Here is a 27783-nt window from a genome sequence, read left to right as displayed (position 1 = left end):
CCTCATTAGGAGGCTCAAAGTTGCATCCACTACGCCTGCGCAATCTCAGCCCCGCCCCTCCACCGCCATCCCCGGAAACGCTTTCCCCCTACGCAGGCGCTACAGCTGTCCGGGTCGCCGGAGCTTTGCCTCTCTAGGCCGGTAGGGGCTCTCCTCCGTGGTCCTGTCTGTCAAGACTCTTTCGAGGGTCGGCGGGTGAGGCTGGGCTGCGCTCGGACGCTTCGATCCTCGAGTCGGTTACTGGTGAGTGAACTCCCCAGGAGCCTAAGTACGGGTGGGGCCCGAGCAGCCGCACGGGCAGGATTTTCCCCCACTCTGGGAATGGGTCGGCCCGCCCCGCCTTCCGCCCACTCCTGGAATGGGCTCGCCCCCTCGGTCCCAGTTCCTCCTCCCCAGCTGGGTGGCGTTGCCATGGTGCCGGCCGGATGGCTGAGGCTCCGCGTGTGTCCTCGCAGGTGCCGGGGCGTCCGGGAGCCCATGGCGCGGCGGCACTGACTCAGACCCCGAGCGGAGGCCGGGCCCTGCGGGCCGGCATGGCGGGCCAGTTCCGCAGCTACGTGTGGGACCCGTTGCTGATCCTGTCGCAGATCGTTCTCATGCAGAACGTCTATTACGGCTCCCTGGGCCTGTGGTTGGCGCTGGTGGACGGGCTGGTGCGCAGCAGCCCCTCCCTGGACCAGATGTTCAACGCGGAGGTAGGGCCCTCCAGCCGGCGCGGGCGGGGTCTCGGACTCACCGGGTGAGCTTTGTGGTCCCACACTACTGGGCTCTGCGCCTGACCCGGCCACTTTCTAGCTCTGCGGTCCTGGGGGAGGGATCTCACCTGGCCGAACCTCAGCTGCACCAGCTCTAAAACGGAATGACTGTTAACAGAGAGGCTGATTTTGGTACAAAGGAAACTGGCTGGATGTTATGACAACAAGCCAACGTTGTAGGCAACCTGATACAGGTCCTTTCTGACACTTGGCAAAGTGACTTCACTTCTCTGAGCCCCAAGGTTCTCAGGTGCCAAATTGGGGAGGGGGATGAATAAAAGAGTATTCAAGGAGCTGTAATGAAAACTGCCTGGACTTTGAAGTCAGGCCTCCATTTAAGTCCTACCTACTGGCTGTGTGACCTGGGACAAGTATCATCCTGTTCCTGAACCTCCGTTTTTCTGTTTGCAAAATCGTGAAACCAGAAGCAGAGAGGTCGGGACTGCGGTACAGAGAGCCTATACTTTTGATTCAAAAAGGCTAGGTATTCTATCTAGGCCCAAACATACTAGCCCTGGGACTTTGGGCAAGTTGTTTCACCTTTCTGAGCCTGTTTCCTCTTCTGGACATGGGACAGAATAACCTCAGCAAAGTGTTATGAGGCCCAACGGGGTCTAGGAATATGAAAGTACTTTATAAAGTGTGATGGGGGCCTACCAGGTATTTGCATCTTAGAGGCAGATGTCATGTATGGTAATGAGCACTGCTCTTGGAGCTGTGAAATCTGGGATGGAATTCTTACTTCTGTTGCTTATTCTCTGTGTAGCCCTTGCATAAGTTTTATCCAAAAAGAGGTAAGAATAACAACAACGAAAATAATGGCTTTGTGAGATTGCTGTGAGAATAATATGAAATTGTGGGTATCAAAGGCCTTTGTAAGCTGAAAGTGTTGTGCAGATGCTTGGCATTCAGCAGTAGTATATCAAGAGTGGTGGAGGTTGCTCAGCCACAGGTGCCCAGTAGTTCCCTCTTAGGAGCTTCTGTCCTCCTCGGAAGTGCATGTGGGAGTCCTAGGCTTCGTTAAAGAGTCAGCTCATACACACAACCTGAATTCTAGACCAGGGGAAGGCAAGCATTTTCTTAAAGGATGAGGTAGTAAAGATTTTAAGTCACAACTGCTTAACTCTGCCATTGTAGCACAAAAGCAACCTTAGACAAAACTGAGTAAGTGTGGCTGTTTGTTTCTTTTTAAGATTTTATTTATTACTTTTACAGAGAGAGGAGGATAAGGGGACAAGAAGTAGTTGCTTCATTGTAGCTGTTTATTGGTTGTTTGTGTATGTGCCTTGACCGGGCTAACCCAGGGTTTTGAACCAGCAACCTCAGCATTCCAGGTTGGCGTTCTATCCACCGTGCAACCACAGGTCAGGCGGCTGTGTTTCAATAAAACTTTATTAATAAAAATAGGTACCTGGCCCCTGGGGCCATAGTTTGCTGAACCCTGTTCTAGACCTTGCTTTTGCTGTTTATTTACCATATCACTTTGGACAAGTTACTTGACTTCTCTGAGCTCTTATTCCTCCTTTGTGAAATGAGGGTAATAACCCCTTCCTGGCTACTGTGAAGGTTCATATGAGATGTCTGTGAAAGGACCTTGTTGGAAGTAGGCTGCGGATGAAGGGGCCATTGTCTCCGTGCTCTGGGAAGCGTTCCTTAGGAGGCTGGCTGAGGTCCTGGAGCCTGGGGCTCGACCAAGTCGCTTCTCCAGCATGTTTCCATTTGTGATTCCCCCTCAGATCCTGGGCTTTTCCACCCCTTCAGGCCGGCTCTCCACGATGTCCTTCATCCTCAACGCCCTCACCTGGTGAGTATCGCCAGTTTTGCTGTCCAGCTTTTGGGGTCCTAGCACTGGAGCTAACTTCCTACATTTGGACATGCGACAGGCTGGTGTTTGTTGCTGGGGAGTGGTGGACTAAAGTGGGGAAGATGGTCATTCCGGGGCTGGCTTATCCCAGGGCCCTTTCATTGCTGCTTGGGCTTAGCTGGAAGGCTCTACGTCACTCTCTGCATGCTGCCCATGGGAAAGCTTGTCTCAGATCACTTCCCTGCTCTGGAATGAGGTGAAGAAAGGATTAGATTGGGAATCCGGGGAATGGGGTTCTATTCTTGGTCCTCTATTGGCCAAGTTACTTCCCTCCTCTCTGGGTCTTGGGCTTCACATCTGTACACTGGGTAACATCTAATATCACTCACGACCACTGCCTGTTTCTTGAGAGGCAGGTTAGCATAGTGATTAAGATCTCAGATTCTGGGGGCGGACTCACGTGGCTTTGAACCTCAGCTTTACCACTAGTCTAGTGACTATGGACAAGTTAATCTGTCTCGGCCCTAGTTTTCCCATCAGTAAAATGAGGTTAATAATATTACCCATCTCAGAGTTGTAAGAATTGAATGGGCTAATTCAAGGAAGTGCTTAGAATCATACCTTGCACATCACTACTCCTGACCTTGCACTAGAGGCTGGGAACTGGCGGGCTGACTCCAGTGTGGCTCTCAGATATGTTCCGTTGGCTTACCCAGTTGTCAGTACATGCATGGTGTTTAAAATGTATTTCCACTTAGTTGAAAGGCAGGATATTTTATATTTAAAAAATCCAGAGTTCTGACTTCTCTTGAAAAATGGGAAGACTGATTCTAGGTCAGACGTCTAGCAGGATGATTTACTCAGCTGCAGGTAGCTCTTATCCCCACCTTACACGGAACACGTGTGCTTCAGCGTGCTACAGGCCCCACCCCTTCCTAGGATACTCCTGAGTGACAGCTGCCATTTATCATCAGGCTCGTACTTTTGTGTTTCTTCTGCCCAGCCTGACTCACTCTCAGCATTACCTGCCAGATTCCTCCAGGCATCTAATAATGTAACCCTTGCTCCACATTTATCTTGTTTGCTTCTGATCTTTGTGCTGTCATCCTAATTGTCCCCACTCCCCCAATAACCTAATTTAAGGCCAGGACAACCCAGTGACAACTCGCTGCTGTCCTCTCCCCACAGTGCCCTGGGCTTGCTGTACTTCATCCGGCGAGGGAAGCAGTGTCTGGATTTCACTGTCACTGTCCATTTCTTTCACCTCCTGGGCTGCTGGTTCTACAGCTCCCGTTTCCCCTCGGCGCTGACCTGGTGGCTGGTCCAGGCCGTGTGCATTGCGCTCATGGCTGTCATCGGGGAGTACCTGTGCATGCGGACGGAGCTCAAGGAAATCCCCCTCAACTCATCCCCCAAATCCAATGTCTAGAATTGGGGCTCTTGGACATCCTGCTGGGCGGTTGGCCCTCCCAACACTTTGAGCTGCTCAGACCCTCCCAGTGAGGCCCAGCCCAGGTCTGAGAGGAACCCTGGAATGTGAAGTGTGTTGGTGTGGGAGAGATAGTGAGGCCCTGTCAAGGAGGCAGGTAGCAGTCAGGGTCACAGCTGCAAAAGAAAGGCCTCCATCTGCTGAAACCTCAGCATCAGGGAGGTCAGCAAAGGGATCTGGACTTGGTATTGGGGAGGTCAGCAAGGGGACCTCTTTCAGGGTAATAACAGAATTGGAACCATGTCACTCTTGAGCCATCATACTTGTCACCAGCCTGTTATTTTTAAAAAGAAAAAAATCAAGGATATCTGATTGGAGCAAACCACTCTTCTAGTCATCTGTCTTGTCTCCCTGGGACAGCTGTTACCTTTGCCTTGTCCGAAGCACAGCTGTTCTCTTTGGAGAAACACTTGGTATCTGGATCCATAGTCTCAGAAGATGTAGGTGCAAAGTAGTAGACAGCTGTCGAGGAGAGGATGGCTGATGGAGGCAATCAAGCACGAGGAGACTGCACAGCCTGTGTCCTGCTACGCGCATGTATGTGTGCACCCATGAACCCACGACTAACTTCCAGTTTTCCCTGCTGGGTCCCCACCCTGCTGCCGACTTTGCACAGTAGGCCTTAGCACCCAGAGAAGAGTCCCAGCAGCGCTCTCACTCTAGCCCTCGTCACAGAGTCTGGAAGTGAGGCACCTTGGCTCCCACTGGACACCAGTTCTGGCAGCAGGTCCCTTTCCTGGTGCACTGGGAAGTCTGCAGTGGGACGGGTATGGTGGGTGCTCCGGCGTAGGAAGCCCAGCCTTCCCGCTGGACCCGCACGGACAGTGCCGAGGGAGATAGGAATTTGCTGTTAAGATTTTCTTGGTGGAGTGTCCTCTGTGAGGGGCTTGTGGCTGTCCTTCCTTTGTACATAAATACAGTATTTTCCACAGTTCTGCCTGTACTTGCTTTGCAATGCCACAGTCGGGAGAGTTGCAAGCCCCCTGGGAGAGGTCAGCACAGCCAGGTAAGCGAGCTACATGGAGAGAATTATTAGGTCACCCTCTCCTTTCCTAGATCCTGAGATTCTCCCTCCACCTGGGGGAGATACAGTGTCCCACCCCACCACCTGCAGCCTCCTCTGCCGTGCCCTTGGTGACCCGCCAGGACTGCCAGGATTCCTTCCCCACTTGCTGGTGATTTCTGAACATGTCCAGTGAAAACGCGCTGGTCTAGACCCACTTCTGCATTGAAACCATTGGTGTTCCTCGTTGGGTCCTCTGGAGTGTGCCCAAGAGAGCTGTCAGTTTTTATCTTCTAGCATTGGGGCGACACAGATGAGTTTCGTATCTCCCCAAGGAGCCTTTCTAGCCTCTTGGCCCCTAGCCCTCCAGAGTAGAGCACGGAGGTTGACAAGATGAAAGGTTAAGAGTGAACGTGCCTGGGCAGAGGCTGGGGAAGCACTAGGGTGAGGCTCCTTAATGCAGGGTGCTCTGGCCATAGGAAGGAGGCAGTGCGGTGATGGGATTCTACTGGCTGCGGGGTCCAGGAGGCAGGACCTGCTGAGATGACCTCCCGTACGTGGTGGATTTCCCTCCAGACACCACACACTCCGAAGGCACGTGACTAACTTTATTTTGAGAAAGGCATCTGAACACTGATCACGTGGCTGCCGTCTGCCTTGGTCATCTCTGCTGGTCGCTGCAGCTGTGCTAGCACACCTCTCGGGGGCTTCCTTGGAGCACTGTGCCTTCTGCGTATTTCCTGTGATAACAGAGCTCTGCCCCTGGAGTGTTCATTTGATTTTCGGACATTATCCAAAGTCAGGGGAGGCAAAATATTTTGTTGTTGTTTTGGATTTTTTTTCCCCCTCACAGACAGAGAGATAGAGATAGACAGGGACAGACAGGCAGGAAGGGAGAGAGATGAGAAGCATCAATCAGTTTTTCATTGTGACACCTTAGTTCATTGGTTGCTTTCTCATATGTGCCTTGACTGTGGGGCTACAGCAGACCGAGTAACCCCTTGCTTGAGCCAATGACCTTGGATCCAAGCTGGTGAGCTTTGCTCAAACCAGATGAGCCTGCGCTCAAGCTGGCCACCTCAGGGTCTCGAACCTGGGTCCTTCACATCCCAGCCCAACGCTCTATCCACTGCGCCACTGCCTGGTCAGGCAAAAAAAATTTTTTTAATAATAGTGACTGAGCATAATGACAGTTAGGGTCAAATATAGGTGACCTTGCCTGCCCTGTGTTGGCACAATAGATAGAGTGTCAGCCTGGGACGTTGAGGTCCCAAGTTCAAAACCCTGAGGTTGCCAGTTGAGCACAGGCAGCGTGAGATCATCAAGATGACTCCATGGTTGCTGGCTTGAGCCCAAGGTCGCCGGCTTGAGCAAGGGGTCACTGGCTCAGCTGAAGCCTCCAGTCAAGGCTTCACATAAAGTGACGCAGCTACGAGTTGATGCTTCTCATCACACTCTCTCTCTCAGAAAGTGACCTTAATGAGATTTTATTTTTAATTTGTAAAGTAACAATAAAATCAGTATCTAGAGGCAAGTTTTAGAGAGAACTGGGCAATGGCAGTGGTGTCATGTTAGTAATAAATGACATCTATCGAGTGCTTCACAGATGTCCAACAGTGGGCTAAGTATTTTATGTCTTCTTGCCTACTTAATCTTCACAACACCCTTCTGAAGTAGAAAATATTGTCCATATTTTACAGATGAAGAAACTAAGGAATTTGCCAAAGGTCACATGTTAGCAGCTGGCAGAGCCAGGATTTGGGCTCCAGTGGTGACATTAATAAACTCATTCTGAAGACTTTAATAGTTCAAGGATGTATACGTTTTTATTGGTTAAATAACCTACCACCTTATAATCAAACCTTCTCATCGTATTGTACTGTTTTAAATACCGAGGATGTATAGTGCTTTGTAAGTATTACTAGTGTTCTGCCTGACCTGTGAGTCACAGTGGATAAAGCGTTACCTGGAATGGCTGAGGCTGCCAGTTTGAAACCTTGGTTTGCAGGGCACATCTGAGAAGCAACTACTATGAGTTGATGTTTCCCGCTTCTTGCCCCCCCCTTCTCTTCTCTCTCTAAAACAAACAAACAAAAAATATTATTAGCTTTCTAAGAGAAACTGATATACAGTACATTAAATATGGCCCCAGATTTCCAAGTGGATGGAGGAGTGTAGGAAATGTTTTTATTTCTGAAAGATACAGGAAAGTTACATCCACCCCACCATGACTTTCTAGGGGTCTGAAGTCTGGATCTCCCTTTAGCCCACCTGTACCTGAACTTGGGCCTTTTGGAGGGAAGTAGAGACTAGTGCATAGCAGACGCTCAGAATAGCTTATAAAGCATGGGCAGGATGAAAAGGAGAGAGGGGTGTGCGGCTCCGAGGTTGACTCATTTCTAGTTCTAGGTAGCACTGTCCAGATCAGAGCCAAACGGGGCCTGGTGGCGGTCAGTAGACACCAGGGGGTGGGGTGGAAAGCTCCAGGTCCCCATGAGTCTTCTGGGGTGCACAGCTCAAATAGGCATCCCTGGAAGCAGTTTCTTAATTTAATTTTATTTTATTTATTCACTTTTAGAGAAGAGAGAGAGAGGAGAGAGAGACAGAGGGGGGGCGGAAGGAGCTGGAAGCATCAACTCCCATATGTGCCTTGACCAGGCAAGCCCAGGGTTTTGAACCAGCGACCTCAGCATTTCCAGGTCAACGCTTTATCCACTGCGCCACCATAGGTCAGGCCTGGAAGCAGTTTCTTAGACCCTTAGACTCTTCCTTAAGTGACTCCCGGATCAGGGAGACTTCCTTCTGGCAGCCCCAAAGGCAGTTGGTGTGCAGGTGAGGAACTCCTGCCCAAGGACCACAGGGCCTTAGGAGCTGGGGGAGTAGGGGCAGACTCAAGGCAGAGAGAGGCCCTCTGCAGAGAGGGAATTAAAAGCCACTACAGGGGTTGAGGTTTTCCGTAGGAAATTAGCATGGGGCTGAGAGGGCCGGGGGAGCTGAGAGTTTCAGTCCCTGCCCTAACCCTGCCTGGGGTCTAATCTATAAGAGAAGACTGGAGAGAGCTGTCATGGAGTACAGAGTTAAGTCCTGGAGTCCCATTACTAGCTGTGAGACCTTGGATAAGCTACTTAACCTTTTCCTACCCCGGCTTACTCATTTGTTAAGTGAGGATATAATAGTACTCCCCTGCCAAGTGAGGGTTCACTGAGATGTCATATGGAAAAGCACTCAGCACTGGGTCAGGCACGTAGGAAGTGATCCATGCGTCTAAGTTATAGTTAGTGTTTTCAGCTGTTAGATGGGGGAAAGGCTTACCTATGATCTGAGTACAGCCAGCAAGCATTGAGCTCCTATGTGTGTTTAATCCATGATTTTCCTCATTTTGCAGATAAATGGAGTATAAGGATTAATCGAGGGTAAGAAGCTAGGCCTCACTGTCATGTTTGAGTGGTACATGATTCAGATAGGGAGAGGGACAGGCTCGTGAATCCAGATGTCAACGTAGCAAAAGATTGTGAATGTGAACACAGGATTGGCTTTTAAACAAGTAGCTAGTTCCCTTTAGTGGGCAAGTTAGCTGCTCGTAAGTGAGAAACAGGGCCAGTTCTGGCCTTGGGGCTTTATTGTGGTGTAGGGCCAGGGAGAAGGCATGGAAAAAAAGGTCAACATTTTGTTCAATACTCCACAAACTAGCTGTCCTCCATCAAGCCTGATTTGCTCAAAGCTCTCTGGAATGGGTATTAGTATCCCTATTTTATAAACAGATGAAACAGCATCAGAGAGGTCATGTGACTTATTAAAAGTCACTCAAATACTTTAAAGATAATTTCTGGGTCGGTTTCTGATCCTTGTCGCAGACTCCTGTCCAAAGTCAGGATCTGAGCCCAGAAATGGGGCCTCAGATTAAACAAAGTGTGTAGGGGGGTGTAGTAGGGAGACCCCAGCTGTGGGATTGTGGGAGGTTGGTTGCCTAAGGACCAAGTGCCAGTGCAGGTGGGGATAAGACTGGAAGAAGTGCACCTGCTGGGAGTTATCCTGGCTGCGCTGGAGCCCAGCCTGGGCACACAGGCTCCCGTCTGCTTCTTGGGTAGCTCTGGCTGCCTTGGGGCAAAGCAGAAGCTGCCAGTCTCTCTGGGCCCTCAGTTGGGGTTCCCTGGGCAGGCTCCTACAAAGAATAGTTCAGGGGGCTCCCCAACAACGTTTCTTGGGTTTTTAAAACTGGTTGGGAGTGCACTGCCCTGGCCACCTGCCTGCTGATCGCACAGAAGTTCACTGGAAGGTGGGCTGATGGAATGGGAAGTGCCTGGGGTCCAGTAGAGGTTGTTTTCGAAGGCTGATGCGAGCGAGGACCTCCAGCAAGGGAACTGGAATGGAGACTCAGGGGCTGGGCTGGGGTGCAGGCTGAGCCAGAAGAGGCCTGAAGTGGAGGTTCCTGGGGTGGTGGTTGCACAGAAGTGGTGAGGCTGGGGGGTGGGGCTGGGGGTGGGGGAGGGCTGTGGCGGGACGGCGCCGGAGGAAGGGAGGGAGTGCCATCTGGCCGCCTTGCCCAGGCACCCAGACACCCAGGCAGAGCCATGCGGCACAGGAGAGTCCCGCTCAGGGCGCCAGGCTGTCCGTGCTGCCCTCGTGGTGCTGAGCACCAGTGGGGTGGAGGGCTCGGGAGCCCTGCCCATTCTCTTCCCTCTCTCCCAATGTGGGATCCCTTCCCATCAGTGCCCTAGCTCCCAGGTGGGGTTGGGCTCTGCACCCCTGGAAGGCCCCACTGCTTTCCTTTGGGCTTCTGCTCAGCATCTAAGGGAAGGAATACAGAGGATTACAGTCTTCGTTCAAGAAAGTCTGAGCTTTCCTCTCTCCACCTGCATGTTCAGGGCTCTATAGCTGCTACCGACAGAGAGTCCCGCCAAGTGGCTGGACCAGGGCTTGGGCTTGGGTGATGTATGTGCCTTGTCACACGGGTGATGTATGTGCCATGTCACACGGGTGCAGTAGGAACACAGTACCAGCCTTCCGCCTGCCACGGTAATCTGTGACTCTGGTGGGCCCCAGCGACACCCATTTATTGACACCCCCCCCATGCTGTGATAATCAGGGCACAATGCTCTTGCCTAATGGCCTGGATGGATGCTCCCTTGAGCCTTTTGTCTTCAGAAAGGGAACGAGGAGCATCCAGGAGACCGAGATTAGAAGAGTTTTTGCTCCACTGCTCCTAGCGATGTGAGCCTGAGCAAGTACGTCCCTTCTGGGCACTCTGGTGGCCTCTCCTTGGCTTGCAGGACCATTGTGAGGCATCTGGCACCAGGGAACACCCAGAAAGCACCCAGGAAATGTTCCCCTTCTATGACTTCATTGAGTACACCACTCAGGAGGCCAGTGTGGGGAAGTGGGGAAAGGTGCAGCTCTCTGGCTTCTTTCTTCAGGGTTTTAGGCTGACCTTAGGGACCTGGGGATGGGTGGGAGAAGCATGAAGTCGTGATGCACACTCCCCACCCCTCTGTGGAGGGCCTCTTTTCTGCAGCCTTGCCAGCCGCGGGCAAGAAGACAGAGCCATCGGAAATATTCTTTAGTGCTATTTGGGAGACTTTATTTGTATACTCGTGAATTTTTCTGTCCAACCCTCCCATTCAGATGATTGCATGATCTCTGCCCTCTGTTCCCACTCCGGCTGCCAGCGAAGGTGACACCTGCAAGCAGAGACCTCCATGTTAGCAGCTAAGACTGCCCCCAGGGGGCGCTGCTGTCCAGGGAGAGGGTTTAGGGACCCGGAGCTGCCTTGCCTGGCCAACTGGAGATAGGGGTTTTGAGAAGGGGACTTCTCCCTTCAGCCGGACCCCAAAGCTCATCACCCCCTTCCTTTCTTGGGACCTGACTTTTCTCTTCGAGGGTATGGAGTATTTTCTTTCTAATGTTAAGGAACTTTCGCAGAGTAAATCTTTTTTGAAGCATCAATAAATAAAACAAAGGGAGAGTTGATTTGGTCTGAGGGGCTGGGCTGTGGCCAAGCCCCACTTGGCCACATCCTCTTCCCCTACATTTAGAAATTCCTAAACTGCTTACTTCGACTACTGTGATGTTCTGAGCCACAGCAGTTGTGGCCCCTCCTAAGGCCTCCCGGCGACAGGATGGCCCATCTCAGAACCCACACTCCCAGAACATGCCTCTCCTTCCCTAGAGCCCCTGGTTGGGTGCTTAGAGGCTCCAGCCTAGCCCCGAGGCTGCTGTGTGGTCTTGGTCAATGACTTCCCCATCTCTGAGTTTCCCTGTCTAGGCCTGAAGGTGGGGCATCCTGGCACTGCCCCCAAGGCCGTAGATCCTGAGCCCCTCTGACTCTGAGGCCCAGCTCTAGGCCTGGCTTGGGTCCTGCATCTCACCCTGGCCTGGCAGTGGGGTTGTCACACCCTCTCTGGGTGGCACACAGGTCGCTCAATTGACGCAGAGCAGAAGCGGGTGCAGCAGCGCTTGACCCAGCGCAAGGTGGATGATCTGCACATCACTCGCGGCCCTGGCAGGTGGATTCGCGTGGGCAGCCCCTTGCACCAGGTCCACTGGTCTGCTGCTTCCAGCTGCTCCCTGTCGCCATGGTGGGTGTTCAGGAAGACGGCTCCGGGGTCCCCCGTGGGTAGTTGCCTCCTCCAGGCTTCAGGGCAAGTGGCCAGGCCAGGACCACTCGATGTCTTTGGGACCTCAGGGTCCACCTGTCCGCTCTCTGGCACAGCTGCACCTGACTGCTGGACCTTCTTCCTCTCCTGCAACCCCACCTTGGGCTTCAACTCATTAGGCTCCCCTATGGACTCTAGCTTCCTGGACTCCAGTTTCTTCCTGGACCTGGCCTCCTGGAGCTCTTTGTTATTCTGGTCCACCTTCTCGCAGACAGACCTGTTCCTGGCAGGGAGAGGAACAGCGGTCAGCAGAGCAGGACTGAGCGAGGGCCTGCAAAACAACCTCCCTACCACCCCGAGGCCCTGCACCCGGGGCTGGGGTGTGATACATACTGGCAGCGGGGACGGAAGACGTTGGGAAGGCAAAAGGTGATGACTAGTAGGTAGGACACTAGAAATACCGAGAGTCTGCACGGGGCACTAAGTTAGGGTTCTGCCTCTCTGGATTTCGGTTAATGGAATGAACTAGTTCTGCGTGTTTTTTTTCAAATTGTGTTCCAAGAAGCCTGAGGGGTTCTGAAGAATCCCCCCCACACACATGCTTCCCATCCCCCTTGGGCAGGGGGCCTTCCTTCATAATGCAGTTGGGGCCTGCGGACAGACTTTGAAGTGGGGTTCTGCTGCTTTAAAAAGGTTGGAAACCTGTGGGACTAGAGGATCCTGACCCTCTGACTTCGTGTGTCCGACTGCCTGCATCAGGGAGGCCAACTCAGAGGAGGAGCCGGGAGAGGCGGGGTTACCCAGAGGTATTAAACGCTGAAAGGGACTTTCCCAACTGGTAGTAGATTGGGTCCCCTGCAAAGCGGCAGCACTGTCCTAGCTGAGTGTGTAGAGAGGGGCAAGGCCTCGGGCTCAAGGTAATGACAATACTGATGATGGCAGTGGCAGTGTGAAGTCCGCTGTGTGAGGCCTGGGACTGTCACAACAGTCCTGCGTAGTAGGAGGCAGGGAGCAGCACAATGGCTTAGAGAGCACAGGCTTTTGAGACAGATAGGCTGGGATTCAAATTCGCTTCTGCCTCTTAATATGTGTGATTGGGAGCAAGAAATGTAACCTCTCAGAGCCTTAGTTTCCTTGTCTGTAAAATCCGGATAATTCTGCCTACCCAGTAGGATTGTTGTGAGGAATAAACTCCTGGTAAATGGGAAAATGTAAAGTACTTAGCCTAGTACCTGACACTTAGCAGGTGCCTAATAAATGTGACTGCGGAGACTGAGGCTCAGCAAGATGCCTCAGGGGAATGTCGGGGGGGGGTGGTGACTTGAGAGGGGGAGCAGGAGGGCTGTCCACCCTGCTCAGTGCCCCAGGTGGTGGTTAGTCCCATGATTGCAATTATGACCATGGTTGTTATGATCACAGCTCCGATAATAGACAGGAATGGCTTCAAATCCTAGTTCTGCCACTTACCAGGTCAGGTAACTGGGACAAGTCACTTCATCTCCTGAGCCTCAGCTTTTAATAAAATAGTGCTCATAATTACCTTTCTCACAGAGCCTCTGTGAAAATTAGGTTTTCTAAATTTCTTAGCACAGTGCCCGTTCCTAGTAAAGGTAGCTGTTGGATCCACTTGGGGACTGTGGGTGGGCTGAGCTCACCTAGGGGAGATCAGGAGGAACTTCTGAACTCTGAGCAGTGAATTCCAACAACTTTTGGCTAGGTTATGCAGCTCGTTGATCCGGGGGTTTGAGCTCTTGAGTAGCCTCAAGAGCGACAAGTTTCTTAACACCTGCCAGAGTCAAGAAACCAGAAAAACAGACGCTTCAGTTTTCCAGGGATAACCTCCCACTCCCCGTCCAGACTTTGGCACAATTCAGCCTCGTGACTTGTTCTGGGTCACTTAACCATGACAACCAGGAGCAGCACTGTATGGGTGCTCAGTCTCTCCTTAGCTGGAACCAAAATGGGGCATCTCACCATTTTAAGTCGGTTCCGCTCAGTTAATTTGCTGACAGGCTGCTGTATCTTGTCCTGTGGTTTCCCATCTTGTGCCTGAGAAAGAGAGAGAGACAGGGAGCGCTAGCACAAGAGGACACCCCCCCCCCCACTGTTGAACACTCCCACTATGCCTTTCCATTTGGCTCAGCATGATTTGACCAGCCCTAGACTGAGAGTTTTGTCACCTCGGTTTGGGGGCAGAAAGGAGGAGACCATTCTAACTCTCCTGACCTCCCTTCCCCCTTGAGCTCTCCCTTCCCCCCCACCTGCCCCAGGTGTGTTTGGAATCTCTAAAGCCCCCTCTAGTTCCAGTCCTAGTCCAACCTTGAAGACCACACTGTTCTTGGGCCGTTTTGCTGATGGACTCATGCTGGGGCGATGAGGCCTCAAAGACAGATAGAGCAAGACTGGTACCAGGTACTGCCGAGCCCTGCCCCTCTCAGGTCAGCCAGCACTCAGCTGGGCATTGGGATGGCTGTGCTGCAGCTCCCAGGGAGGGGAGTGTGACATCACTGAAATGTGTGACAGCAGCAGGGCTGGGTCTCCAAGGAGTGTGTGTGTGGCAGGGGTGGAGGGTGAGGAAGAAACTCCCCTCTGTGCAGAAACCTGGCAGGTGCCAGGCAGAGGCTTATATTATCCCCACTTCCCTGTGAGTTGAAAGGATTGTCCCTTTTTTTTTAATGAACAATCCAAGGTTCAAAGAAGTTAATGGTTTACTCAAGACCATATAGTTGGATAATTGTGAAACTGGGACCCTAAGGTCTGACAGTCAACCCAGGAAACCACGGGTTCCCCCTGTGCTCATCTATCTGTTCATTCATATCACATGTGGTACCTGTGCCCAGCTACCTGCCAGGTGTTGTTCGAGATACTGGAATAAAAACAATTCCTGCCTTAAGAGGACAAACAAAACTGTGCGTGCTTGTAAATGTGTAATAATTGGCTCTCAAAAAAATGTGTTTGTTTGCATGTTTATTATAACTTTTATGCATAGAAATCTGAAATAATGAAATTTGACAATACTCTTTATTGTAAGTTCCAGATAGTGAGTCAGTTCTTACAGGACAGTTTTCTTGAATTGTGCCTCACTCTTGTATCCGTAGTCAACCTATGATTGTAATGGAGGAGCAAGTGTAATTTTGACAGGAATGTTGATATTTTCATTTACACTAAGAGAAAAAAGTGAAAAAAATGAAAGAACAAAGATGTTGGCATTCCACCCATTCATCAATGACATGATCAACTTATTTGCTGTATTGGATCATAGTTTTCAAATAGTGGAAATGTATATAGTTTCTCATTTTGGGGGTGGGGTATGTGTTGCTATTTACATGTAACAGCTATAGACAGGACACATGTTTATGTTTAATCTGCATTATTAATATCTCTAGTACTTTTTTAAGGCTAGACCTGGTGTCAGGAAATTTCTTCTGTAAAGGCCATATAGTTGCTCAGCTCTGCTATTGAGGTAGAAAAGCAACTATAGAGAATCTGTAAATGAGTGGGCATGGCTGTGTTGCAATAAAACTTTATTTATAAAAAATAGTTAATGGGCCTGACCAGGTAGTGGCGCAGTGGATGCGGAGGACCCAAGTTCAAAACCCCGAGGTCGGCCCTGGCCGGTTGGCTCAGTGGTAGAGCGTCGACCTGGCGTGCAGAAGTCCCGGGTTCGATTCCCGGCCAGGGCACACAGGAGAAGCGCCCATCTGCTTCTCCACCCCTCCCCCTCTCCTTCCTTCTCTGTCTCTCTCTTCCCCTCCCGCAGCGAGGCTCCATTGGAGCAAAGTTTGCCCGGGCTCTGGGGATGACTCCTTGGCCTCTGCCCCAGGCGCTGGAGTGGCTCTGGTCGCAACAGAGCGACCGCCCCGAAGGGGCAGAGCGTCGCCCCATGGTGGGCATGCCGGGTGGATCCCGGTCGATGCATGCGGGAGTCTGTCTGACTGTCTCTCCCTGTTTCCAGCTTCAGAAAAATACAAAAAAAAAAACCAAAAAAAAAACCAAAAAAAAAAACCCGAGGTCACTGGCTTGAGCTCAGGCTCATCAGGCTTGAGCACGGACTCACCAGCTTGAATGCAGGGTCACTGGCTTGAGCATGGCATCATAGACATGACCCCATGGTCTCTGGCTTGAGCCCAAGGTTGCTGGCTTGAGCAAGGGGTCACTGGCTCTGCTGTAGCCCTCCAGTCAAGGCACATATGAGAAAGCAATCAATGAACTAAGGAACTGCAACAAAAAACTAATGATTGATACTTCTCATCTCTCTCTGTTCCTGTCTCTCTGTCCCTCTCTCTGACTCTCTCTCTCTAAAAAAAAAAAAAAAAAAAAAGGCAGATGGGCTGGATTTGGCTCATGGCCAACCCCTAGGCTAGCTCACATTCTGTGGTTTTGCACAGACATGAGTTTTTGGAGGACCCCATTCAACCCAGCACAGTTACTTTTGTTCAGTTCTAAGATTTCTATTTGGTTCTTCTTTATATCTTCTATTTCTTTTCCTAAGATGTTTTAGTTTTTATTTACTTCAAGAATGTTTGTCATTGCTTTTTTTTTTAGTTTATTTTTTCTTTTTTTAGATTTTATTTATTCATTTTGGCCGGGGGGGGGGGGGAGACGGGGGGAGGAGCCGGAAGCATCAACTCCCATATGTGCTTTGACCGGGCAAGCCCAGGGTTTTGAACTGGTGACTTCTGCATTCCAGGTCGACACTTTATCCCCTTTGCCACCACAGGTCAGGCTGTCATTGCTTATTGAAGCATTTTTATAATGACTTTGAAAATCCTTATCACATAATTCCAACATCATGCGATTCTAACATCATGTTGGTTGTCTTTTCTTATCCATGTTGAGATTTTCTTGGTTCTTGGTATGGTGAGTTATTAATATTTTCATTTATAATCTGAACATTTCATAAAGGATGTTATGAGACCATGGGTCTCATTTAAATCTTCCGTTTTGTAAGCCTCTGCTGACCTGGGACAGTGAGATGGGTCACCCACTCTTTACCACCAGGTGGAAGCGAAAATCCAGGCTTCCCACATGGCCTCCAGTGACACCACGGAAATTGTGGGAAGGGGTACTTGTTACTTCTGGGCACTCAGGAAACCCAAGCACCGCTCTTGGCTTCCTCTAATCCCACCTGGGGGTGAGAAGGTGCCATGTTACCACAAGACAAAAGTTAAAGTTCTAAGCTTCTCCTCCCTGCCTTTGCTAGTGGAGGTTGGGAATGAGGTTTAGCTGGAGTGGGACATTTAATGTCAAAAGATTTCTGTCTTGCTAGAGTTCCCCTTTTAGGCTTTTCACAGAGTGATGTTTGTCTGTGGCAGTGTGGCATTTCCAGGTGGCCGGCTTCTCCGGCACCCTAGCAGGGACTCATCACTTATTATTTGAGTCCTGGGATTCCTGTGTTATTTGAGTGCTTATGTTTGTTTTGTATCTAATATCCAGCATTTTAAGCCCTACTTAATGGGAGGGATAGAGAGGAGTGCATCTACTCCATCTTGTTCAGAATCAGAAGTTCTCTTTTCATTCTATACTCCCTTGATCTCTTTAAGTCTAAGCTGGAGATGTATCTGGATATATAATCCTTTTAAGAATTTGTGGGTCACTCTGAATCTTATTCAAGTCTACTCTATTAGACACAACCATGCCCAGAATTTCTTTGAGGTAAGCCCTTCTTCCCATTAGGCTTCTTCTGAAATAGCTAAGGGACAATAATACCCTTAAGCTTTCTAGAACCCCTGTTTGATTTACAGGATCTGTGAGGCACACCTGTAATTTCGTTAGAGGTCTTTTATCTGACTGAATAGTAGTACGCTGAAGCATTGCTTTAAATCTTTCTGAGATGTAAACAGAAGATTTTATAGTCAACCTCTCCATTTCATTTTGGACTAGGGTTGTTTTTGTTTTTTGGGGTTTTTTTTGGCAATGCCCTGGATTTGAGCTTTGCTCAGAAACCTTTTCTTAGTTTTACCATCATTTGCATTTGGAGAGGTTGAGAACTTTCTGCCAGGAAGTCCTGGCTCCTTTATACTTAACAGTCCTTTCTTTTAGTTCAGGGTTTCTCAACCTCAGCGCTATTGACACTGTGGGCAGGGTCATTCTTTGTTGTGGGGGGAGGGGGTGGTGGGGAGAGGGGTCTGTCTTGTGCATTGTAGGGTATTTAAGTATCCTTGGCCTCCACTAACTAGAAGCCAGTAGCAACCTTCAGTTTTGACAACCGAAAATATTTCCAGACATTGTCAAATGTCCCCCAGGAGGCAACGTGGCTCTCATTTGAGAACTCCTTCAGTTCCTCTCTGCACTTGCATTTACTATGAGCAGCAGGAGGAGATCAGGGGTGTCTTTGGCACCTCGCTTGGAACAGCCTTAGCTAGATCACTCAACTCAGTAGGCACACTTCCTGCTCTACACTTCACTGCAGTGGGGTTGCTAGACTTTGTGCCACAGCATAACAAGAGTGCCTCTCCCCCCGGTTTCCAGTGGTGTTTATTTCACTTTCCTCCATGCCCAGCTGCAACCATATCAAAGGCCCGGGCTTCCAGTAACAGCTTGTTCAAGACACTTTAGGCTTTCACTCTTCTCAAAACCTCCCGCTCAGTTCTAATGCCTCTCCCACATTTTAGAGAGCCGTGACAGCAGCACTCTGCCCCAGTACCCAAACCTCCAAATGCTGTCTACTGCTGCCTAGCAAATTATCCCCAGGCTTAGCAGTTTAAAACAAGAAGTGTTTATTATCTCAAAGGTTTTGAGCATCCGGAATCCAGGAATGCTCTGGCTGGGGTTCGGCCTCAGTTCCTCACGGGGTTGCAGTCAAGCTGCTGGCCAGGGCCACATCATCTCAAGACTTTACGAGGGCCTGTGAACCTGTTTCCAGGCTCACTCATGTCGTTGCTGGCAGGCCTCTGTTCTTCTCTGCCTGGTGGCCGGAATCTTCAGTTCCTTGCCATGTGGGCCTCTCGGTGGGGCTATTGACAATGTAATAGCTTGCTTCCCACAGAGTGAGTGCTCCAAGCAATAGAGGACACACCTAAGATAGAAGCTGTGGTCCTTTAAAAACATTTTTTTTTAATCCAAATTTTGGGAGCGATATATACCATCATTTCTTCCATGTCTTATTGGTCACATAGAGTAACCTTGATACAGTGTAGGAGAGAACAATACAAAGGTCTGAATAAACAGAAGGCAGGAAACACTGGGAGCTGTTTAGGTGGCTGGTAAATGCAGTTCAGTTTTATTCAAGATTTTTCTTTCTTTTTATTAAGTGAAAAGTGAGGAGGTAGAGTGACAGATTCCCACATGTGGCCCTACCAGGATCCACCCAGCAACCTCTGTCTGGGGCCGATGCTCTGCCCATCTGGGGCCATGCTCACAACTGAGCTAAGGTGGAGGCTCATGGAGCTATCCTCAGTGCCCAGGGCCAGTGTGCTCAAATCAATTGAGCCATGGCTGCAGGAGATGAAGAGAGAGAGAGAGAGAGAGAGAGAGAGAGAGAGAGAACAGGGAGGGTGAGGTATGGAGAAGCAGATGGTCATTTCTCCTATGTGCCCTGACCGGGAATCAAACTGGGGACATCCACATGCCTGGCTGATGTTCTACCACTGAGCCAACCAGCCAGGGCAAATTCTGGTTTTGTTTTTTTTAATCTGAAAAAAGTGATCTCTTTGAAGTTGGAAAGATATTTTTGCTGGGTATAAAATTCTGGGTTTACAGTTTTTTTTTCTTTCAGCATTTTAAAGATATTTTATTGTCTTTTGGTCATATAACTTCTGATTCTATAACTAATGAGAAGTCTGCTTTAATTCTTACATTTGTTCCTCTGTAGGCAATGTGTTTTTTTCCTCTAGATGCCATCATGATTTTCTCTTTATCTTTGGTTTTCAACAGTTTGAATATGTAGATAGATCTATCATATTGTATGTGTGTATATTCTTATCTGCATCTCTTCTCCTTCTGGGATTCAAATTACACATTTGTTAGCTCTTGGATATTTTGTTTTGCTTCATTCTTTTTTCCTCTTTGTTTCAATTTGGGTAGTCTCTGCTGACCTATCTTCAAGTTCACTGATTCTTTCTTCAGCAGTGTTGAATTTACTGATAAGTCTGCCAAAGGTGCACTTCATCTTTCTTATATTCCTAGTTTTTAAAATTCTTATTATTTTCCATATGGATTTTTTTATAGTTTCTATCTCTCTGTTAAAATTCCCCTTCTGTTTATGCATGTTGTCCACATATCCAGTGGAATCTTTCACATATTGTTTTAATTGGTTTAAACTGTCAGATAACTCTGAGTATCTGTCAATTACTTTGTCTCTTGACAATAGGGCTTTCTGGGTTTTTTTGGCTTTGTAAAGTTACTTTTTGGTATGCATTATAATTTTTTATTGATTGCTGTATATGGTGCATAGAACAGTAGAGACTGAGGACAATATTACTTATGCCTATAAATTGTCATATCTCTTCCTTGGTCATTCTTGTGGAGGACTGATTCAATCTTGTCTTGTTCTTTCCATGATTACTTTTAGTATCTGCGGACTCCCACTCCTATGCTAGCCATACTGGGCCTTTAGCAATTCAATAAAAACTTTAGCTGGACTCTTCTTACCTTGTGTGGAGACCGCGTCTTCCTCCTGCTTCACAGTGTGCCAGCATTTCTTCTTGAGGCCCCTGTCCTTGTTTGGAATTCAGGTTGTTTGCTCTGCAACCTTAGCTCTCTGATGGATTTGAGAAAATTTAGAATTTTACAGATTCTCTAACAATTAAAACAATATTAGTGTGATAATAATGCTCTCCCCAGCTTTCTGCATCCTAGATAGAAGCCAGAAGTCGAAGCTGTCTACTTTTTCTTTTCCTTCCCCTTTTTTTGTGTGACAGAGACAGAGAATCATAGAGAGGGACAGATAGGGACAGACAGGCAGGAATGGAGAGAGATGAGAAGTATCAATTCTTTGTTGTGTCTCCTTTAGTTGTTCATTGACTGATTTCTCATATATGCCTTGACCGGGGGGTTACAACAGAGCAAGTGACCCCTTGCTCAAGCCAGCAACCTTGGGCTTCAAGCCAGCGACCATGGAGTCATATCTATGATCCCACGCTCAAGCCAGCGACCCCTCACTCAAGCTAGTGAGCCCATGCTCAAGCTGGATGAGCCTGTGCTCAAGCCGGCGATCTTGGGGTTTCGAACCTGGGTCCTCCATGTCCCAGACCAATGCTCTTTCTCTTTTTAAGGTTTTTTATTTATTTATTTTTTACAGAGACAGAGAGTGAGTCAGAGAGAGGGATAGATAGGGACAGACAGACAGGAACGGAGAGAGATGAGAAGCATCAATCATTAGTTTTTCATTGCGCGTTGCAACACCTTAGTTGTTCATTGATTGCTTTCTCATATGTGCCTTGACCGTGGGCCTCCAGCAGACCGAGCAACCCCTTGCTGGAGCCAGCGACCTTGGGTTCAAGCTTGTGGGCTCTTGCTCAACCCAGATGAGCCCGCGCTCAAGATGGCGACGTCGGGGTCTTGAACCTGGGTCCTCGGAATCCTAGTCCGATGCTCTATCTACTGTGCCACCGCCTGGTCAGACCAATGCTCTTTCTCTTGACTGACATTCTTCCAGCATTACCTCCTGAACTATTTCTAGCTTGGATGCTTCTGCCCCCACCCCTTCATCTGGTAAATATCAGGCAAAGTGAAGGGAGAGAGATTCCTGATCTATCACCATCTTGAAAACAGCTCTCAAAACAATCCATGGAGTTCTGTTCCTAGGAATGAGCCTGAAAAGGGGGGAGATGACATTATGATCTGAGTTTTCACCCATTATACTCCTGACTTGGCCTTATTCCTCTGTGCCAGGAAATGGGACCAAGCATCTACTCCATCCATTAATAAGGACTAAGAATCAAACTGACCAAAACATTTCCTGGAAGACGGAAGCTGTAACAGGGTAGAAGGGGATCAGGCCAGGAGTAGTGGTTATCAGCACGGTCTCTGGAGGCAGCTTACCTGGGTTCAGGTTCCAGCTCCGCACTCGCTGCATGGCCTTGGGCAAATCCCTTCACTTCTCCGCATCTTAATGTTTCTGTACCTGAAAATGGAAATAATAATAGTACTTACCTCACAGGAGTGTTAAGAGGATTAAAAGAGTTAATATACACAAAGTACTGATAATGGTGACAGGTGCATAATTTCTGCAGAAGTATTAACTATTAGGGTGTACTTCTACAAGTTCAGAAATTCATGGAAGAAAGTAGTTTCTTTCCTTTCTCAGAACCCATTACAATCAATACAGCTAATATTTATTGAGCATCTCCAAAGTGCCCAAGTCCTGTACTAAGCATTTTATATGAATTATCTCATAAGAAGTAGGGATTAATTATTCCTATCTACTAGGCAAGGAAACCCAGGATCAGAGAAATTCTGTGTTTAGAGAGCTGGTTAGACACAGCTAGATTTACAACCCAAGAGGGTCTGACTTCTGTGCCTGTGCTCTTAAACCTGCATTGTTTCTTCACACAAACTAGTTTCCTTGCTTGTAAAATAGTGGGAAAGCTGTTTGCTGTAGGATTTATCTCACAGAGTTGTTTTGAAATCCCGATAACAACGGAAGAGGCAATGCTTTAGGTACTTGTGCAGAGTGCTGGTCTCCTGACATGGAAACCTGAGTGCGTCATGAATTTTCACACTTACATTCCTTTGCACATGCCCTTCCCCCTGCTCTGCTTGTTGAACTCATCTCTTCAAAACTCAGCTCAGATGTCAGGCCTAGATTTTATTCTGACAGCGGAGGAGTTTAAGCAGAGGGTGGCATGTCAGATTTGCACGTTGAAATGATGACTGGCTGCTGTGTGGGGAATGGAGTGTAGCAGGGCCAGAGTGAGTACCGGAAAACCAGCTAGAAGGCTATTGTAGGGGCCAAGGGAGAGATGGTGGTGGGAACACGGAAGAATGGTGGATTGGAAAGATATTTAGACAAAATTGACAGGAAAGGAAGACATATTTTAATGTGGGCAGCGCAGGACAGGGAGGTGCCAAGGATGAGTCCTAGTTCTTGGCATGCTCAAAGATGTTCGTTGAATGTATGATCGAGTGACCCCAGGGCAGAAGAAGCATCTCCGACAGACACCTCTCCCTACCCCCTCCGTGGCTTCTGGAGCTACGAGCACAAGAGGATGTGTGGAAGGGAGGAGGAACAGAATGGATGAGCACAGTCTCTCCGTGAGGGAACAGCTAGAGTTTCCGCCTCTCCCCTCCACCCCTTGAGCCCAGGCATGCAGCGTTCCTCTTAGCACCCTGCAGGAGTTGGTTCTTTGGTAACCGGTAGCGTCTGGGGGTGCGGTGCAGCGACCCACCCCTCCAGCCCTGACCCGCCCCGTCCCGGCGCCCACCCCGCCCAGTGCGCTGGAGGGCTGGGCGTTGGCTCTGTCCAGTCCCGGAGCCAGGAACCAGGGGCTGCTGGGTGAGTGCCAGGCTCAGGGGGTCCCCCGCCGCGGTGCACCTGCCCGGACGGGTGGCACTGGGCCGGTGTCCTCTCCCTCCGGTGGTCCTCAGCCTCTCTTTTCCTGCTTTCCCCCTCTTGAGGTATGCGCGCATCATTATGCGAGTGTGGTGGTGGTGGGGGGTGCGGGGTGCAGGTTCGTGCCGGCGGCTTCGGGGCTGCCGGGGAGTCCGGGAACAGCAAGCATGCGTGGGTCGGGAGCCCGCGCTTGTCCCCGCGATGGGGCGCGGCTAGTGGAGCGGGGTGTGCGGAACCGAGCGCACGGGCGGCGGAGAGGCCGGCTGGGCGCGGGCAGGGGGATGCGGGCCGGGAACTTTTCGCCCTCCCTGGAAGTACTAGCTGTCGCGCCCGAAGGGGCTCCCGGCCGCCAGGCGAGAGACGGCGCGTGTGCCCGCCGCCCCTCCCCCACTTCCGCCTCCCGCCTCTTCCTCGTTCCCGGCTCCCAGGGCCCGCGCGCGTCCCGGGGGAGACCCAGCGGCGCGGCCCCACCCGCCCGGCGCGGCTTGCTCCCACGCCCCCGCAGCCGTCTTGCCGGAGCGGACAGACTGAGTCAGCCGGGGCGCTGGCGCGGCAGGTAGGGGCTCCGCGGCGGGGGCGCAGGTGCAGCGGGAGGGCCGGGCTGGGTGTGGGGGGGACGCGATCGGGGCGAAAAGCCCCGGCGGGGGAGGCACCTCCGTCGCCTCCCCTCCCTTCCCCCACGGACATGGCGTGTCCCTTTTTAGGGAATTCTTTTGCTCTCTCTGACTCCAGTGCGGGTGGGGCAGAGACCGGGACGGCACTCTCCCTTTTACGGGTCCTCAGCCGGCCCCTGGCAGCCTTCAGCCCCCAAATCTCTTCACCCCTCTCCCCAGCACCTTTAGTCACGTAAACAACTCCCCTCTTCTCTCCAGCACTCGGTTCCGCTGCCCCCTGGGGGACAGCTTCTTCAATCTCCTGAGATTGATGGGGTGGGGGAGGGGAAATGAGAGGGGGTGTCCCAGAGCCCCTGGTCCCTGTCACTCCCCTACCCTCCCACTCGCCCTCCCCCACCCCTGCTAAAGCAGTCGGCCTCAGGGGCCCGGGTATTTTTAGCGTTGTGACCTGGGCAGCAGATCTAAGCCTTTCCCAGGAATCCGCGTCAGCGCCTTCCTCCTCCACCAGCAGCCCGCGGCCGCGGCCACAAGGTCTCCCTACACTTCCCTGGTCCTGCCTGGTCCGCCGGGGTTGGGTCCCTCGCGGCCGCCGCTGCGCCTGTGGAGCTGACCAGGGTCTTGAATATGCTGAGTATAGATGAGGCAGAGATGGCAGTCTGCCTAGGAGGATGATCTGATCCATAGGTTAATACTACTGCCTTGCCTTGGGGGACAGGCTCTGAGCTGAATGCCTGGGAGGAGATTGAGCGAATGTCAGTGAATACGTTGGGCTCGGGCTAGCCCAGAGCTCTGGTGTTCTGGAAACCTCTCAGCACTGGGGGCCTGGTCTGAATTTGACCCAGGACCTGCCGTTCCGAAAGTTGCTGCTTGTTAGCCACGAGCTGTGGGGTTGCAGAGCAGAGACGTGGGGCACGTTTTCCAGGGCATCCTCCCAAGCAGTGACTTGTGTCTGAGGCAGGTAGGATGATTATGGCATTTGCAGATGGGAAAACTGAGACTAGAAAGATGATTTCCTTCGGTACAGAGACAAGCCTGGAAGTCAGGTCTGTGACTTAAAAGCAGGGTTTGGAGGGAGTGGGGGTGAAGGTGATGGGGTGTGTGAGTGGAGGGGGGAGGGGGTTCTTTAGCTTTTGCCTGAATTTTGAAGAAAGGGCAGAAACCAGAGCACTAGGAAGAGGGAGGACCTTCCACCCAGAGATCTCTGTCCTGTCCTTATCCCCGTCCTCTGTGGAGAGATGGGGTCCATTAAATGGATAAAATGCCTCCCCTATTTGGGCTGTAGCAGTCTCTCCAACCCCTCTCAGCATGATTCTGAGACTTGGCCATTGGCCGTGTCTGTGCCCTGAACACAGAGGAGCCTCTCTTGCTGTGCCTGGAACTGGCATCCCCTTTGTGGATGGAGCTAGGGTCAGCCCCGCCTTGTATGAGACTTCAAGTTGGTGGCCATGGACTTTGTTTTAGGGAAAGGGAAGGAGGAAGCCAAGTCCAGAGGTGTCTGGGCTGGAACTAGAGGCCCCACTGCTGGGCTGCTGGCTGCAGTGGGGCTCCCCAAGTTCAGCCCTCCACTGCATTGCCTCTCAGGTTCATAGCTTTTCCCTCCACCTCCAGGACCTGCCATGGACCCAAATCCTCGGGCATCCCTGGAGCGTCAGCAGCTCCGCCTGCGGGAGCGGCAGAAATTCTTTGAGGACATTTTACAGCCAGAGACAGAGTTTGTCTTCCCCCTGACCCACCTGCACCTCGAGGCACAGAGACGTAAGTCCTGGGGAGAGGGACTGGCAGAGGGAGAATGTCTTGTAGATCTATAACCTGAGGGCCCCTCCCTCTTATTTTCTTGGCCCTCTGAACTTCTGTCTCTGGATCTGACAGATATGTCTGACCATCCTGTCGGCTCCAGCCTGGCTCCACCTGACCTTCCCCCTTCTTGATCTGCAGCCCCCATAGGTAGTATCTCATCCATGGAAGTGAACGTGGACACACTGGAGCAAGTGGAACTTATTGACCTTGGTGATCAGGATGGCGCAGACGTGTTCTTGCCTTGTGAAGATCCTCCACCAACCCCCCAGATGTCTGGTATGCTCTTGGACGCCAGTTAGCCAGGGCCGGATGTTGGGGCCCTGACAGGCAGCGAGGCCTGGCTGGGGAAGTGTACCCAGAGGGGCTGGGAGGGGGCGTTTCCACCAATGAAACAGTTGTCTGTTCTGATTTTAGGGAAGTTGACCCTGAGGGCAACTGGGTTACAGATCCCCAATCTGAAATTCTAGGAATGCCCAACCACCCTCCCTTAGCCTTGTTAATTTTACATTTATGAAATTAATACAATTAAAGTTATATAAAAATGTAATTTTTACATTAGAGAGGTAAGCAGTTTTCATCATCTTAATAATATAGTACTTATTGAATGCTTTATTAAGTTCTAATATTGTGCTAAACTACTCTACATGTATTATCTCCATCCTTACAAATGTCCCATTAGGGCAGGTAGTATTTTCTCCATTTTATAAAGAAGGAGATTAGACTCAGAGACATTGTTGTATAACCAGAAAGTAGAAAAGCTGCTTTCCAACCATGGCTTTCTGACTCCAAAACCCATATATTGATACTTAATGTATAAGGTGGATATTCTCTTATTTAAGACTGCTGCTATTATCTTTTTTTTTTTTTTTACATAGAGAGAGAGTCAGAGAGGGGGATAGACAGGGACAGACAGACAGGAACAGAGAGAGATGAGACGCATCAATTATCAGTTTTTCGTTGCGACACCTTAGTTGTTCATTGACTGCCCTCTCATATGTGCCTTGACCGTGGGCTACAGCAGACCGAGTAACCCCTTGCTCGAGCCAGTGACCTTGGGTCCAAGCTGGTGAGTTTTGCTCAAACCAGATGAGCTTGCGCTCAAGCTGGGGACCTCGGGGTCTTGAACCTGGGTCCTCCGCATCCCAGTCCGACGCTCTATCCACTGCGCCACCGCCTGGTCAGGCAAGACTGCTGCTATTAATTGATAGCCTGCTACTATTGCTAGGCATTTTATAAGCATCATTAGATTTTATTCTCAAAATTCTTCTGGATTGTAAGAATCCCCCCCCCTTTTTTTTTTTAATAGAAAAGGAGCAGAGTCCTTGAGGGGAAAAGAGACTTGCCTAAAGCTACTAAGTAACTAAGTGACTTGAAATCTTGAATTGATTGACCTGACTACAGAGCCCAGACGTGACCCCAGAAGCAGAAGGAGCAGGGAGTTAGGAGACCTAGTTCTTTGTTGCACTGGCTAAGTGACTTTGAACAAGTGCCTGCCAGTCTGGGCTGCAGTCTCTCCTGGCCAGATTGCCCCCACGAGTCCTCCGAAGGCCTGTGTGTGACCCTGACTAGCTCTTCTCTCTGGGCAGGGGTGGACAGCCATCCAGAGGAGCCGAGCCTGCCAACGCACACGGCAGACAGGACCACATCCCGCACTTCCTCCTGGTCTTCTGACTCCTCCGCCAACCTGCACAGCCCAAATCCCAGCGACAGCGGAACAGACACGCCCTTGGCCCAGTCTGATGAGGAGGATGGAGGCGAGGGAGGGGCAGAGCCTGGAGCCTGCAGCTAGCAGTGGGCCCCCGCCTATGGACTGACCGAGCTGGCCATTCTCCACATGAGACCTGGGCTCAGCCAGAGCTGTTCGGAGAAGACCAGACTCTCCTCGTAGTAGTCACCAGAGGGAGGAGAGGATGGTGGGATGGTGAACCTCCCTGGCAGTTAACCCTCTCCTGTTTTACTGCTAACTTTTTCCTGCTGCAACCCTCCCACTAGTTTTCGGCTTACTCCTGGGGTAGATGCAAGCAAGGAGATGGAGGTGAGGTAGGACAAGATGCCGCTGCGTCCCTTAGCACTCCTCTCCCCGACTACTCCTGCAGTCTAACAATCTCCCGCGCCTTGTCTCCAGATGGACATGAACTCTTCTCTCAAGTGAGCTGGTGCTCCAGCCATCCTGCTTCTTTATGTCCTTTTTTTGGAATAGGGCATGGTATAAATAATAAACAAATAATAATACA

At 50.5% G+C, this 27783-nt stretch overlaps 3 protein-coding genes across 15 annotated transcripts; 2 read left to right on the top strand and 1 right to left on the bottom strand.

Annotated features, from left to right (window-relative positions):
- The first annotated feature begins 113 nt into the window (after nt 1-113).
- On the top strand, nt 114-6863 carry SYS1 (SYS1 golgi trafficking protein). Its single transcript, XM_066237937.1, has 5 exons — nt 114-243; nt 456-695; nt 2492-2559; nt 3748-5054; nt 6752-6863. Exons 2-4 carry the CDS (start codon nt 534-536, stop codon nt 3986-3988), a joined length of 471 nt encoding a protein of 156 aa, XP_066094034.1. The 5' UTR covers nt 114-243; nt 456-533; the 3' UTR covers nt 3989-5054; nt 6752-6863.
- Nucleotides 173-27783, top strand: DBNDD2 (dysbindin domain containing 2). Of its 9 annotated transcripts, none has more exons than XM_066237946.1 (5): nt 173-243; nt 2492-2559; nt 25361-25507; nt 25688-25825; nt 27136-27783. In XM_066237946.1, exons 3-5 carry the CDS (start codon nt 25369-25371, stop codon nt 27336-27338), a joined length of 480 nt encoding a protein of 159 aa, XP_066094043.1. In that variant the 5' UTR covers nt 173-243; nt 2492-2559; nt 25361-25368; the 3' UTR covers nt 27339-27783. The 9 variants fall into 9 exon arrangements, with proteins under 9 accessions (XP_066094043.1, XP_066094051.1, XP_066094045.1 ...); XM_066237954.1 differs by lacking the exon at nt 173-243 and adding an exon at nt 645-695; XM_066237948.1 differs by lacking the exons at nt 173-243; nt 2492-2559 and adding an exon at nt 22949-23081.
- Nucleotides 10603-24276, bottom strand: TP53TG5 (TP53 target 5). 5 transcript variants are annotated; one of them, XM_066237943.1, is made up of 8 exons: nt 23975-24076; nt 21629-21710; nt 20237-20345; nt 14701-14808; nt 13619-13693; nt 13300-13430; nt 11417-11927; nt 10603-10729 (listed from the first exon to the last, which is right to left on the bottom strand). In XM_066237943.1, exons 5-7 carry the CDS (start codon nt 13619-13621, stop codon nt 11438-11440), a joined length of 624 nt encoding a protein of 207 aa, XP_066094040.1. In that variant the 5' UTR covers nt 13622-13693; nt 14701-14808; nt 20237-20345; nt 21629-21710; nt 23975-24076; the 3' UTR covers nt 10603-10729; nt 11417-11437. The 5 variants fall into 5 exon arrangements, with proteins under 5 accessions (XP_066094040.1, XP_066094037.1, XP_066094035.1 ...); XM_066237940.1 differs by lacking the exon at nt 23975-24076 and adding an exon at nt 24201-24276 and having other exon boundaries at nt 10603-11927; XM_066237938.1 differs by having other exon boundaries at nt 10603-11927.

Source organism: Saccopteryx bilineata, chromosome 6, assembly GCF_036850765.1.
Source record: "Saccopteryx bilineata isolate mSacBil1 chromosome 6, mSacBil1_pri_phased_curated, whole genome shotgun sequence".
Classification (NCBI taxonomy): Eukaryota; Metazoa; Chordata; class Mammalia; order Chiroptera; family Emballonuridae; genus Saccopteryx; species Saccopteryx bilineata.
This window is presented reverse-complemented; position numbering and strand designations above follow the sequence as displayed.

Excerpts from the sequence above, each read along its gene's own strand:
- SYS1 (XM_066237937.1), top strand. The coding sequence starts at position 534 with ATGGCGGGCCAGTTCCGCAGCTACGTGTGGGACCCGTTGCTGATCCTG. Across the intron at positions 696-2,491 it reads ACCAGATGTTCAACGCGGAG|ATCCTGGGCTTTTCCACCCC; the intron begins GTAGGGCCCTCC and ends ATTCCCCCTCAG. Across the intron at positions 2,560-3,747 it reads ATCCTCAACGCCCTCACCTG|TGCCCTGGGCTTGCTGTACT; the intron begins GTGAGTATCGCC and ends CTCTCCCCACAG.
- TP53TG5 (XM_066237940.1), bottom strand. Across the intron at positions 11,928-13,299 it reads TTCCTCCTGATCTCCCCTAG|GAACAGGTCTGTCTGCGAGA; the intron begins GTGAGCTCAGCC and ends TCTCCCTGCCAG.
- DBNDD2 (XM_066237946.1), top strand. The coding sequence starts at position 25,369 with ATGGACCCAAATCCTCGGGCATCCCTGGAGCGTCAGCAGCTCCGCCTG. Across the intron at positions 25,508-25,687 it reads GCACCTCGAGGCACAGAGAC|CCCCCATAGGTAGTATCTCA; the intron begins GTAAGTCCTGGG and ends CTTGATCTGCAG. Across the intron at positions 25,826-27,135 it reads ACCAACCCCCCAGATGTCTG|GGGTGGACAGCCATCCAGAG; the intron begins GTATGCTCTTGG and ends CTCTCTGGGCAG.